The 13,559-nt window shown below is 38.0% G+C and overlaps 1 protein-coding gene across 1 annotated transcript; it reads left to right on the forward strand.

The window, feature by feature from the left end:
• Positions 1-4,837: 4,837 nt before the first annotated feature.
• LOC146454537 (uncharacterized) lies at positions 4,838-11,873 on the forward strand. Its single transcript, XM_085095438.1, has 2 exons — positions 4,838-4,978; positions 10,094-11,873. The coding sequence occupies exons 1-2, from the start codon at positions 4,924-4,926 to the stop codon at positions 10,480-10,482; spliced, it is 444 nt and encodes a 147-aa protein (XP_084951564.1). The 5' UTR covers positions 4,838-4,923; the 3' UTR covers positions 10,483-11,873.
• The last annotated feature ends 1,686 nt before the right edge of the window (positions 11,874-13,559 follow it).

Here is a 13,559-nt window from a genome sequence, read left to right on the forward strand (position 1 = left end):
AATTACAGTCCATTCCGTTGTTACGCGACCCTCAAAGTCAAACTTCCGACTGTCAAGCTGGCAATGAAACTTACAAATTGTCTCTCGTAAGCGGCCTGAGTTAAGACTTGACATTTTAGGTAGTCGCTTACGAGACTTACAACTGTACTTTCTCGAAAAAGTTGGAGAAACCAGACAACGAACATACAAAACAAATTACTGACCAACTTTCAGATAAATGTCCGTGACAAAGATAAAACAGAGAGGTTGGCGAGATCATTTATCACTTGGTACACACAACACTGTTGCTGAGCTAAGCGAGCAAATTTACATACGAAGTAAGTTTAAAAAGACAGTTCATTTAACATTCATTCGTCCATGAGTTTGAAAACAGGAAATCCTAGCCTGCGTGAGTGGAGCGAGAAAGAGTGACCATGGGGAAGAATCGGGGAAGAAAAGGAAGCACGCTTGATTTCCCTGTTCTTTCTTCTTTTGTAGCACCCGCCATGCAGCACAGAAAATCCGAGTCACCAGGAATTTATCCTAAGTTCCTCTTGTTACTGAATAACTATCATGCTGCTTCCCAATGAATCATCTACAGCACTGAAAACAACCGAATAAAGTAACAATAATTATTACACGAGTAACTACATATAGCATGATAGATAGAAGAAGATCACGGTTTCCAGCCAGGGAAGTGGCGGGGACTTCCGTTTAGAAATGACAAGGGTGATGTTCAAGCGATTTCCTGAACATAGAGTTCCGAAACGTCCCAGCCCTAAAATTTCCCAAAAGTCCGAAACTCTTGTTTATTTTTCTCGGTCGATAAATACAACGCGCCATCAATTTCAAAAGTTACAAAGCAGCCAATGCGCGAGCGCGCTTTGAAATAAGGCAATCAGAAGCGAAATCTATCAATCAAACGAAGCTTGTCAGCGCGCGCTCTGAAAGGCGTAAATTCAATATCAAGTTTCATAAAGTTTTCTTTAAAGTCACAACAGGTGATAGTCGGAAATTTTGGAAAGAACCCCTAAAAGGTACCATGATTCTGTTTTGTGGGCATGGTCCGAACAGTTTTTACCCCCCCCCCCCCCCCCCAATAGGTACCTCTGAAATCAGTTGACCGACAAGTCTGCTTCCTCTCATGTTTTTCGGCTTAATACCCTAAAAGGTGCCACTATACCTCTGACGAAAGTTATTTTAGATTTTAGCATCCTAAGGGGTACCAAACCATAAATTTTAACCCCTGGAAGCCGTACGACGATCGCCCCCGTCACATATATGGAAGTTCCCCCTCCCGCCCCACCACCAACACCCCACTCAGGTATTCCAGCATGGCGTAGTTTTAGTATGCATTGGTGTTTTTGCTATATGATGTTTATTGTTTCTGTTGTTAAATTAAAGAAAAATGGATAGAGTGGAACAACTTCGCTAGTCTAGTGCTGGCAGATTGGCAAAGTGAGTGGAACAAACAGTAGTGGGATCTCAAGCATACTAAGGCATGGCTCATAAGTGTGTAAAAACAAGATATTACGTATTGATATGAAAATATGGTTCGCTGGCGAGAATTTGAAGCTTGGTCTCCTAAGTAGTCTGTTTCTTTCATTTAACAGGTCATTACAGGAGCCCATTAAGACATGTACAGTGATCCTATGTGAAATTATGGCTGATTCACATAGTACCGATCGATATTTCTTGCATTGCTGTCTGTTTCATGTGGAAAAAAAGAACTTTTTTTCTTTACCGTACTCTTCTTTAAACCCTATACTTATATACCCTACTGTATCTTTTTTTTTTTTTACGTTTTGTCTAAAAATTACATCAGGTTAAAATTGCCAACCTATGGTATCTAATTGTACCCCCTCTTGCTTATTTTTTTATTTGTGTATGTCAACATTTATGCAGTCTTTTGCCTTAAAAAGAAAGACTGAACGTCGTCTACCCTGAAGTAGAAATGCATTGCCTTTCGAAATACTGGAATCAGACAACCTTGTTCCCAGGGCATTTCCCTTGTAGACTAGGAGCCCGCCCCTCCCAATTTACAAGGGAAAATGAAACAGACAGCAGGGAATATTGGTACGTAGTGAATCAGCCATATTTTCACTTAATTAGGATCACTGTAATGCGGCCTTGTTATATCAAAGCAACAAAGTAAGTTAACGTGTAAAAGCAAGATACAATTCAGGGACCGCAGAGAGGGAGGGGCTTTTTGGATGGCTGAAAAATGTATCATTTTATTTTAGTAGCCATATCCATTACTTACAGAAACAAATTACCTTACATACAAGTATGAAGTATATTAAGGTTTCCTCGGACAAACCCGACAATTTTAGACAGTTTGTCGTTAGTTTTGCTGCTGAACGGACGACTAGATTTCAACCGTGAAATAATGGAATTCGGCAGTTGTTGTTTTTATTTTCATTCGTTCTTGGATCGGTTTTTCACGAAGATAAATTTCATCACTGAATAAGTTCGAGGGGACTTATGCAAAAAAAGGCGTTCATTTATGAAAGCTACTATTCGCCGGTAATACGCGATAAGCTCCAAAAGTTGCAGAATCGGCGCGTGCAGCCGGAGTTACTACTAAATTACCTTTTGATACGAGCTCAAATAACCTTCACTCCACCCTCGACTGGGAGAGGCTATCTCTTCGGCGAAAGAAACAAAAATCCTTTAAGGCCCGGTTCATACGTCGAACTTTACATGAGCCGAACCTAATCATTTGGTTCGGCCCATGTAAAGATCGACGTATGAATCAGTTAGGATTGACAAATTTTTGTATTTGGGTCGACCTGCCGTTCTATTCGACTGCACCAGTCGAATAGAACGGCAAAAGTTCGACTTCGATTCAGACGTCGAACTTTCGCATGTGCCGAACCAAATGCATATGTTACGTATAAATTATATAAATTATATCTATCCCAGAGGCCTGTGCGTTCCATCGACTTGGCATGTGCAAAGGACTTCATTCTGAACAAGATGGCGGGAAAAGAGGAATGTGCTTGTTCTTCTTATTTCGAAACAACTAAATATACTTGTCTGAAATGCGAAAGATAAAAAAAAAAAGAAAAAGAATCTATTCTTGATGTGCACACGCACTTTAAACTGACAGAAACTTTCCAATACAGGCTATATATATCAAAGGCGAAGCCTCAAGACTTCTCAGAACAAAATCTTCAAAAACAACATTTGAAAAAAAAAATTCATACTCTATTCAAACAGCGATTACGCTACAGAGGTTACCTCGATAACCTTATAGATAAAACTCTTTCAGAAGTCAACTTCCGCGAAAGAATGTCGGCACTACAAAACAAACAAAAAACGCGCAAAAACATTTTTCCGTTTGTTACGGAATATCGCCCTTCTGTGCCTAACCCATACCTGCCAACTCTCCCGGTTTTCCCGGGAGTCTCCAAGTTTTTCATGAAATCTCCCGGTCTCCCGGGTAGAGCACCAAATCTCCCGGGAAATACCTACCGCGGTCTTTTTGAGATATGTTTATTAATATTGGTTATTTCTGGTCGGGTATTCGCTCCCCCCCCCCCCCCCCCCACGGTTCTGCTGGGACCGCGGAACAAAGAGAACAGATTTCTAGACGTCTCCAGATTTTTGTACTCCGGGGGTTGACAGGTATGCTAACCTAAAACAATTCAGATGACTAAATGGCACTTGATAGAAAATCAGCCTCTGCTGAGAGAGATCTACAAAGACCCTTCCCTACTTTCGTACAGAAAAGGGATATCTTTGAAAGACGTACTCGTAAGAGCAAATTAGCTTAGAAGGTCATATTCTTCCTATCTCGACCAATAGGAGCCGTGTTTGGCCTGTCTTCGTTATTTTACGGCAAGCTCTTCCATTTCAGAATTCATATTTCCGCCATTTTGAATCGTGTTGAGTAAAAACAACAGCCGCTGACCACGAAAATCTACTTTCTCACTTTAGCTTTAGATTTTGAAAATCTGAATCCGGATTTCCCAATCGAACGCACCCTAAAGAGTCCCTTAACTTACTGGGCCCGATAAGTATATTTTTAAATGTTTTTTTCGCCGATTACACAGTGATTACAGACATGGTACTTGGACAATGTTTTCTTAGAATTGTAAGATTTAAAAATTTAGTATTCAAAGCTAACAAAAATTGACGTCTGTTAAGAAACATTTATCACTAAAGACACGCCGATGACACACCATGCACGCGATTATACGTCGATCGCCGCGATCGGCAAAAATCGCCAAGTGTGCCGGGTGCAGCGATCGCCGCGATTCGCCGATATCTGGCATGTCAGCATTCCAGATATCTGCGATTAAATAATCTAGTGTGCCCGTTCCCGCGATGATTTTCTACAGCGCCAGTAAAGTCAACCAATCAGGTTGGGCGATTTTATCACATGACTTTTCAAAATGGCGGATAGCCTTCACCGCCACCAAATTTTTAAAGAAAAAAGTCCTGGGAACTAGTAAACAAGAGTGGTGAAAAGGTAATAAACCATTTAATGACGTGAAGCTTTTCGATTTTAGTGGTAAGGAAGGATATTTTGGTCCCCAAACAGGAAAATAACAAATTATTTGTTACCATGGAGACCTACAGGGCTACGTGACTAAGCACCGCATTGTTCGGTGACGCAGATGGAAGGCTTTTCTTGCTCTGGGGGGAGGGGTAAGACCTGGGGTGAGGGGTAAGTATAGAAATGTTATATTCAGAAATGAAATAGACTTCAGCGAAATGTCACCATTTTCACTCGTTTAAGAAGTAGTATAGCAATACTATGACACGTTTGGGAAATTTTTTAAGTCTAAAAATGAGAAAAATTATGTAAGCAACATATTGTTTTACGCAACTCCCTACACTACCCTGCTTCACGTCATAAATGTCATATCCTTGAAGGCAAGGAGTGGCTCAGAAATGATTAGGTAAGCATTGTGTTGAAGAGAGAAGGCAACAAACATGAAAGCCGCTTTGTTAGTGGGACTTGTCGTCTTCTGTTCCCTGTGGACCTTTGGTAAGAAACGATTTTTTGTTTTGTACTTCAAGACAACCAAAATTTTAATTTTGTCTTGCCGTGTTTTGCGATATTAATAAGCTTTCTTCGCATCGAAGCTCAAATTTGTATTAGTTTGCTAAATCTATGATTATGAATGTTTCTCCGTGTTTTGGAATGAAAAGTTGAAGAGTAGCGACAGTTGTTCTTTTTCTGTAGATCTTATACCTTCAGGAAAAGAAATATTTGTCGCATGTAGTTGCAGCTGACAATTAAGACAACGTGAAACGACATGAATGCATTGCAGAAAACACGATGGCGTACATAGGAAAGGCATCTACTCTTTAAAAAAAAAAAACTTACCTGTACTAGTCTTATATTTAACTTAAAAGTAGTAAATGTAAGCTAAGATCGATCACGAAAGAGTAAACTTTTCCGATAGCTGCATCTTGGTTAATTGGATGCAGCAAGTAAACAAGTTGACTTAGAATTTATTAAGCGTGTTGAAACACCTTACACAGACTTTATAATTAGTATCACATGAGTTTGAGTGGATTTGAAATAAGCAATAGTACAATTTTCAAAAAATTTCGATAATTTTTTAATGATTTACAAATTTCACTGTTTTGCTCACTCAAAAAGGCTTCAATTGAAAATAGTTTTTTTTAAGATTTAAAGAGTGATTGATTGAAACTGAAAATTTGCCCTTGAGGAGAGGCCTTGGGGCACTTAAGGTGGCCGAATACAGTTTTTTAGTGTACAGATGTTAGAAGACGTTATTTGGAAACTATGTATTTCTGGACACCCAAAATTGGTATGGTGTAAGACTAACTAAGAAAGAATGTATTTTCGTACGTCTTGTTGAGCTAAGTATCGTTTCCATGGCAACGCAGCGAACTATTAATCGTCCATAAACAGTAGGTTTCCTTTATTTTTAGAAATGTACTCATTAGATTTTTTCCATTTTTTGTATCCAGAACAACTCACAAAACACTGACAAAGTTGCACTATTTTCATGTAATTTTAACAGAGAGATCTCCTGTAAATATTGATTTTGCCTTTTAATGTTTTGTAAAGATACTCTCTGTTAGATTTAGGTTTCTCTTTGTAGGTGAGTTACGCTTTTAGGGAACTATTTTCATGCCAAATTTCAGGGAATTCTAACAAGCGTTTCCTTAGAAAACAGTTCATTTCCACAAAAACAACCAGTCGCAATTTTTTGGTCAAATGCGCATGCGTGGTTTTATTTGGGTTTTATGGCAAAGAAGAAAAAGCATGCGAAAGGTCTTGGTGAATGTTTTTTTTGCTCGGAAAGAAAAGAAAAAGAGTCCAGAAACGAGAAACTTAGTTAATTTAGGATCAAAACTTAACTTTATTATCCATTTCATGTGAAATTGAGGGATCACTTTATCGACCGCCGTATTTGCGTACCACAACCCTAGCGCGCGCTTAATAGCATTACTTACAGAATCTGTAAAGCGCGCGCAAACTGTGTTCAGCCACCTTAAGGTTAGGGCATTTGAACAGTTTTCTGGTGCCTTGGGGTGAGGATTTTAAAAAGTTCAAGTGCGCAGGGGCTTTGTCGGCGGGGGGGGGGGGGGGGGAGGAGGGAGTTACAAATATTATTGATAGGCACATAACTCAGCTTTCAGATAGCTAAAAGCTCCCTTTAATTGGTAAAAATATAACAAATGAAAGATGTAAAAACACCACTCACAGAACTTGTACTAATAAAACATGAAGTAAAGTACTGGCTGATAAGAACATTGTATTTTTTTGCATAAAATGTAAAGAGATCCAGTGTTTGCTGCCCAGACATTTTGCTTCCAGGAGATCATTCTCTCTCACACACACACCCCAGCTGCTAGTCAGATCACATATTTTTGAATGCATTCCAATTGAATGGAAATTTAGAGAAATTTGGATTCCAAGGGTAACTTGTTGATTACATTCATTTTCAACTATGCCCTTCAAAAATTCTTTTTGCTTCTTAAGTGCATGACATTTGAAGAGAGGCAATTTTTTGAGGAGCAAATATTATTGAAGGAAATATAGAACATTACTTGAAAGACTATGCTTTCTTATCTTGTTTGTCTTTATTCCAAAATGCTAAATTTTTTGAGGATGTTTGATCTAACACCAGAATTGTCACCTGCTGTTTTCAGTGCTGAACTTGTAACATGGGTACAGTCATGACCAAAGTGTATTTTCATCCATCAAAAATCTATCTGTTTTCTATTTGAAAGAACCACATACAATCACCACATCGATCAGATACATTGAAATAACTTAAGTTTAATGCAATCTCAGATGTCAAAGAACATCTTTTCAAGGCAATCTGTGGTAGAAAAAAAATTTGGTTTGTCATCAAAGAAGTTAAAATCAAAAAATGTATACACTGTACCATCTAATTGTGATAAATTACAGTGATATTTTCAACAAATTCAAAGTACTAGTAAACGTGCTCAGCATGATCCCACACAGGAGTCAAAGATACGTGATGAAGGAAGGACTAGATGCACTCTAAGATAAACAAAATACAAGCAAATTGAAATGTTCAAAGATCTCATTTCTTCACAAAACATTTTAACATAAATACTTAAAGAAAACTTGCAAAGTGTTAGTTATGCAGAGCTTCTAAATAAATTTAATTTTATAAATTTAAGACGTCTGTACAATGAAGCACGCTGTCCCTACTACTGAACCCCACTGCACTCTTTTTTTTTTTTTTTTTTCTATAAGAACGTCTAGTTTTGAGGCTGAGGCCGAACGTTCTTGTTATTGTTGGCACTTCGAGTCTGAAAAGTTCTTAAAATGTTTTATAGTATTTCAATATTAGCCTATGCAGATGTGACCAAGACAGCTATTATTTATAATGTTGGGTTAATTGCACAAATTATATAGACTGACTTTTTTCATGTATTATTTTATCGGTATTTATACTGTTCATTTTAAAAATATTCAGTTGGAATAAAAATGTTCTAAACTGACTCTCAGCCTGGGTATTATTCTTAGTATGTTCTTAAATTTTAGTTAATCGCAGCCTCAACATTCTTATTAAAAAAAAGTAAATGAAAAAAAAGGAGTGTATGTAAATTTCAAAACTCCATTCAAATTTAACAAATGGTGGTCAGGCGTGACGTGGATTGACTGTAACATTAATTTTATACATCACTTTTCTGTGACGTGACACTCACTCTGTATTTGTAAGAAATGTTTAATGCTGAAGGTCACTGTCAATCACCCGATGATGAATTGTGGCCCTATAATAATTATTCTTAAGCTTGTTAAACAAGAGAATTCTCTGTTGTTTATCATTCAAAGGCGCTTTGTCTTCCATACACTGTCTTACTATGTTCTTGAGTTCATCAGATGCTATATGTGAAACTTAATGAAACTAAATGTGAAATTTAATTCTCTTTCTCTTTGTTTAATGGATCATTTCTATTTTTGTGCTGTTAATTTTCTGTTCCTTTTGAGCGTGCAAATAACTGTAAACGCTACTCACCTCAAATAGCCCTTGCTAATTGTGGGTATGTAATATTGTAATTTGTCTTTTCTCATAATAAATTGTTGTTGTTGTTGTTGTTGTAAACAACGTATGCAATGAGAAATGTCAATCTCTCGTTAAAGAGTTCCACAAGGTGAACCTGTAATCATCAAAGTCGCCAAAGAATTTTGTAGAAATTAAGCTTACTGTCACTGCAAATCTGTCAACATTCTCTTTGCCATACATGTAGCTATGTGCATTTAATTACTACCCTCAGAGGCCTACATTAAACCAGATTCAACTCTCTGGTGCCACCTTAAGAAAATTTATCATCCAAGATTAGACTGTTTGTGTAAAAGCCTTTCCAAAGTAAATCATTGTGCCAAAAAATCCATAAATCCTAAATCAAGTAAAACAACCACTTCCGATGCAAGGTATGGTTAAGATGAAGATTGATGTAAACCTCAAACTGATCTTCACGACAAATTTCAAAATTTAAGGCTTTAAAGTTTTCTAAATCATTTTACAGTGTGGTGGATTGCTCAGCTCGTGAGCATGCACCTTTGAGACATACATGTAACAATAGTACAGTGAATGAGTATTTATGATTTTAAAGGTGGTTACTATATGATCTTAAGCAGCAGTCCTTATTGATTACTGTCATTCAAGTTCATGAAGCTGCAGGCCGAAGAATTCTGAATAATCGATAATTAATTTATTAATAAGCCGTCTGCCATCTATTCATGCATTCAGTTTTTTAGCCTGGGGCTGATTTTCAGGGGGCAGGAGTTAGGAGAGTTTCATATGAGTTCCATGGAATTCCATGGAACTGACAAAAATCTCCAGAAAATTTTCATGTAAATTATTCAATTCCTGGAACGTGTGGACCTCTATTGAGTTGGAGTTCCACGAGATAATTAATTATACAAACCAGGTTCACCTAATTTTTTTGCCCTCTGCAACCAAGTTCATGTTCCAGACTACTTAGCTTATTTCTTTTTGTTTTGTTGTAATGTTTTTGTTTGTTTGTGTGTTTGTTTGCTTTATTGGAGAGGTGGGTATCCAAATTAACATAAAATTGTTTTTTAGTAATCTCTGATATAAAAATCTTGCACAGTCACTCAGTCACTGATCCTTATGACATATCCTCTTGGGACTTACTGTAAAAAAATACTGTACAATAGACTGTGAGATCCTCTATGAGGGGCACAGTATGGTAAAATTTGTGACTCTCTGAGACCCTCATTTAAAATCTGATCCCAAGACACTGCATGGGAATCAAAATCTGAGCTCAAGATGCCGTGAAATCAGCCTTGCTCTTTTTTGGCATAACGCAGCAATTTGCGAGCAGAAATTATCCAAGCCTACATGTTTCACAGTCTGTGCGATTGCAATGTAGAGCCGTTTTTCACTATTATTCTTTGTTTTGTTGTTGTTTCATGACTGTTCATTAAGACTTAAACCAACTTGGCTAATGCGACACTGCAAATTTAAAAAAACAAGATTCTGAGACCCCCTAGTTTGAGTCACTGAGATTTCAAGACTCGAAAATTTGCCGAGACCCATCATTTTTCAAGGACCATTCTATGCTCCTTAGGTAAAATATTCAGATCACATTAACAGAAAGAGTGATGATTTCTTTTCAGGTTTATTTCTTCAATGCTCTAAATGTGAGAGTTCGACTTCTTATGATGACTGCCAAAACCAAGTAACTTTGACAAACTGCTCTGCCGGCCAGTCTTGTTCTCAAACCCAAATTCAGCTGGCAAAAGGAGCTGACAATTTAACAGCCTTTCAGAAAGGATGCCTAAACACAGGTTCGTGTGATCAGTACAGCAAAGGAGAAATAGGAATTTGCATCCAGAATAAGAATCAAGGATATACAGGTGATTGCAAAGGAAAATGTTGTGATGGAGAGAACTGCAACAGAGAAAATCTGCTCCTCAACAAAGGCACAAACAAGGGCTCAGTGTTTATCATCAGTGTTATGGTGTTGTTGTCTGGTGTACTGCTGACAGTTGTGAATATCAACTAGAATTGTTGAATTTTATGAAAGGTGTGCTCTTGTAAAGCTAGCTCTCAAATGTCATCAATGTGTCTGGAATAATTAGCTACTGTTACTGCCTGGGAAATCAGACACCTCAAGATACCCAATTTTCTACAGGACACTAGTACAGACGATAACCACTCACAGCTGTACCCTGGCAATATAGCTTGATTACCTTTTACTATTATCATTAATTTTCTGAAATAATTTCATAATTATTATGTGACAAAACTTGTGGACTCTTTAACCGTAGCTTACCCAGGCCAGAATTCAGGAATATCCCCTACCAGTACTACAATGGCTCCACAGTAATTGGCTTACACTGTTGCGGGTTCCCTGCCATATCGTGTTCGTATTGTATTCTGTAAGTTGTTTATAATCATTATTGTAATGTATTATCTGTTGGCGAAGCTAATAAAATAAAACAAAAAATAAATAAAATCTCAAACTGTAGGATATTACAGTCAACTCTCGGCTTGCGGACACCTCGTGATTATGGACACCCCTATAATACATGCAGCAGCTAAATCCCTGGCAAAAATAAATAATTCATGTTGGACTGAAATGAATTCCTGCTATTAGGGACTGATCTCACCATTAAGGATACTATCGAACAGTATCGAGGGTGTACGCAATAAAGGGAGTTGACTGCGCATGCTTAAGGAGGAATAATATGGACCTTCAGATCAGAGTACGAAGTACAAGATTGAGTTCAAGTGTGACTTTCAAATTTCAAATCTGTCACATCCCCAGAACCCTCCCTTCGTCCCGTTGTTTACCAGCAGATAAGAAGACCCTAGAAATAATATTGGTGTGACAAGCTGTTATCCATGCCACGCAAACTAGATTTTAAAAGTCGTACTCATACTTAATCTGGAACTCATAGGCAAATCTGAAGGTCCCTTTAATATGCTGGTCACTGTTCCTGGCATCGAGGGCTATTAGAACATAATTAGCCTCAGCAAACTTGACCTGGCACAAGCTTTTAGACTTTGTTTGACTGCTCAATATATTCACAAATATTGAAGACTGGGTATTAGGCTTTTAAATGTATGATGTGGCCTTTGAAATCACAATTCCTCTAAATTAGCTGGATATGCATACATATTTATCATGTGTTGATCATGTGTATATCATGTAACAGGGTTCACATTGCCACTTAAAGGTCATGGAAAGTCATGGAATTGGAAATTTGCATTCCAGGCCTGGAAAGGTCATGGAAATCAGACAAATTTGTTTCGGTCGTGGAAAAGTCGTGGAATTTCAAATTTTTCCTAAAATTGTTTTTAGCTGATGGTTAAAAAGTAAAGAAATTTAGGGAACTTTGTGTGAAGCATCAAAATGCTCAGCCAGTTGGGAATTTCATTCCTTGTTTTCACCAGCCTGGCAATTTTTGCCAGGTGTGTCGCCGGCTTTAGACAAACGTTCGTCCTTTCGCAAAAAGATTTTTTATTACTACATTTCTTGCGGTCAGAAGATGATTATGTCGAAGTCTCCCGTCTTACTAAGTTATTTAAGACTTTAGTTTAGCTTCTCTTCGTAATTTTAATGAATTTGCTTTGTTTTATGTCAGTTTATCCTATTCACTATATAGTAAGTAGTGTCTTCACTGTTATTTAGTCCATCTATATAGAGAAAAAACTTTGTACTTGTAATATGTCCTCAGATCTCCCGGCCTCGATTAGTTCATAAGCTATTTGCGGGGGAAAAGTAATATAATTAGTTATATTTCTAATTTTCAATAAAAAATTATGTTTTTGTTTGCTGTTGTAGACAAGAAGCAACTTTGCAGCCCATTGTCTCTAGCCTGACACCAAAACTGCTGAGCGTAACAAGCTCCCGCAACACAACTTCAGAGAGGAGGGAAGCGAGGCGATGAAAAAGTCTTGAAGCCGTAACTAAACAAACTTAAGCCCTCAATTTCACGCATTGCATAGCTCTCGAAGAAATTTACAATGCTAAAGAAAGGATCAAATGACAAATAGCAATGATCAGAGACACAACCCCTTGCCACAAAAACAAACGGCCCGGCCCGGCCCGGCAATACAAAAACTGTAAGATAAAGGTGTAATTACACAGAAACGAGCCAAACTTAACCTAAATACAAGTGAAATGAAATGGCATAAGAACGACAGTCGCTCCTGAGAAACAACTAGAGGTGAAATAAACAGGCGCTAAACGCAGAACTCAAAACCCAGAAATGGCCTTTGAGATCAAAATACAAACCATGCTACAGTTACTGTTAAGCACATGGTTTTGTTCAATTATTATCATACAAATCCTTCAAATCGCCATGCCAACCTTCTGTAAACATATAAGAAGCTAAATTGATCAAAAGACTGAGATAGAAGCGCTAAACATGCGAGTAGGAGTTGTGTAGGCCTTCCATTCCTATTTTACGTGCTTGATCGTCTCGTCAATCACGTAGCTGGGATTGTAGTTAAATTCTGAATCATCTGAGTTGCAGCTTTGCTCGGATTCGGAGTCAGTGTTCGGCTTTTGGGCTAAAAAGTCGGCGAGAAACCCAAACAACTCGCGTAAAATTCACTCCGACTCACTGCTGTTTTGTTGAGTAGGTCTGTAGCTATCCAGAGGCTCGCGCTCATTGGCTACTGGCGGAGAACAATAGCCATTACGTAATAAAATTATGTTTTGGCCTGAATATGCATCTTGTTTTTCAGGTCATATGCTTCAAGGGCCGGAAGATGTGAATGAACCATTCAAAGAGTCCATTATGTTGCCGAAGTCTGTTTTCTACAGTTAAAACTCTCCTTCCCCTGTCAAATATTCCCGCTATAATACGCTCCACAATGAACACATTCTTACATAAACACATGTAAATAGCAAGACCCTTACCACCATCCGCAAAGGAATACCGAAATGCACCGCTATAGCATGAGTTAGTTAATGGGTATAAATTCAACAACCGTCCCGACTGGGGCGTTGTACTATATACCGTACAGACTTCACTGGAGTGTTAATGGTAGCGTTAAACGAACAGTACCCTGATTGTACCGACGTACCGATTGTACCGATTGTACCGACCACGCCGCCGTGGAGACTGT

This window comes from Pavona decussata, unplaced genomic scaffold (assembly GCF_977016875.1).
Source record: "Pavona decussata unplaced genomic scaffold, jaPavDecu1.1 SCAFFOLD_300, whole genome shotgun sequence".
Classification (NCBI taxonomy): domain Eukaryota; kingdom Metazoa; phylum Cnidaria; class Anthozoa; order Scleractinia; family Agariciidae; genus Pavona; species Pavona decussata.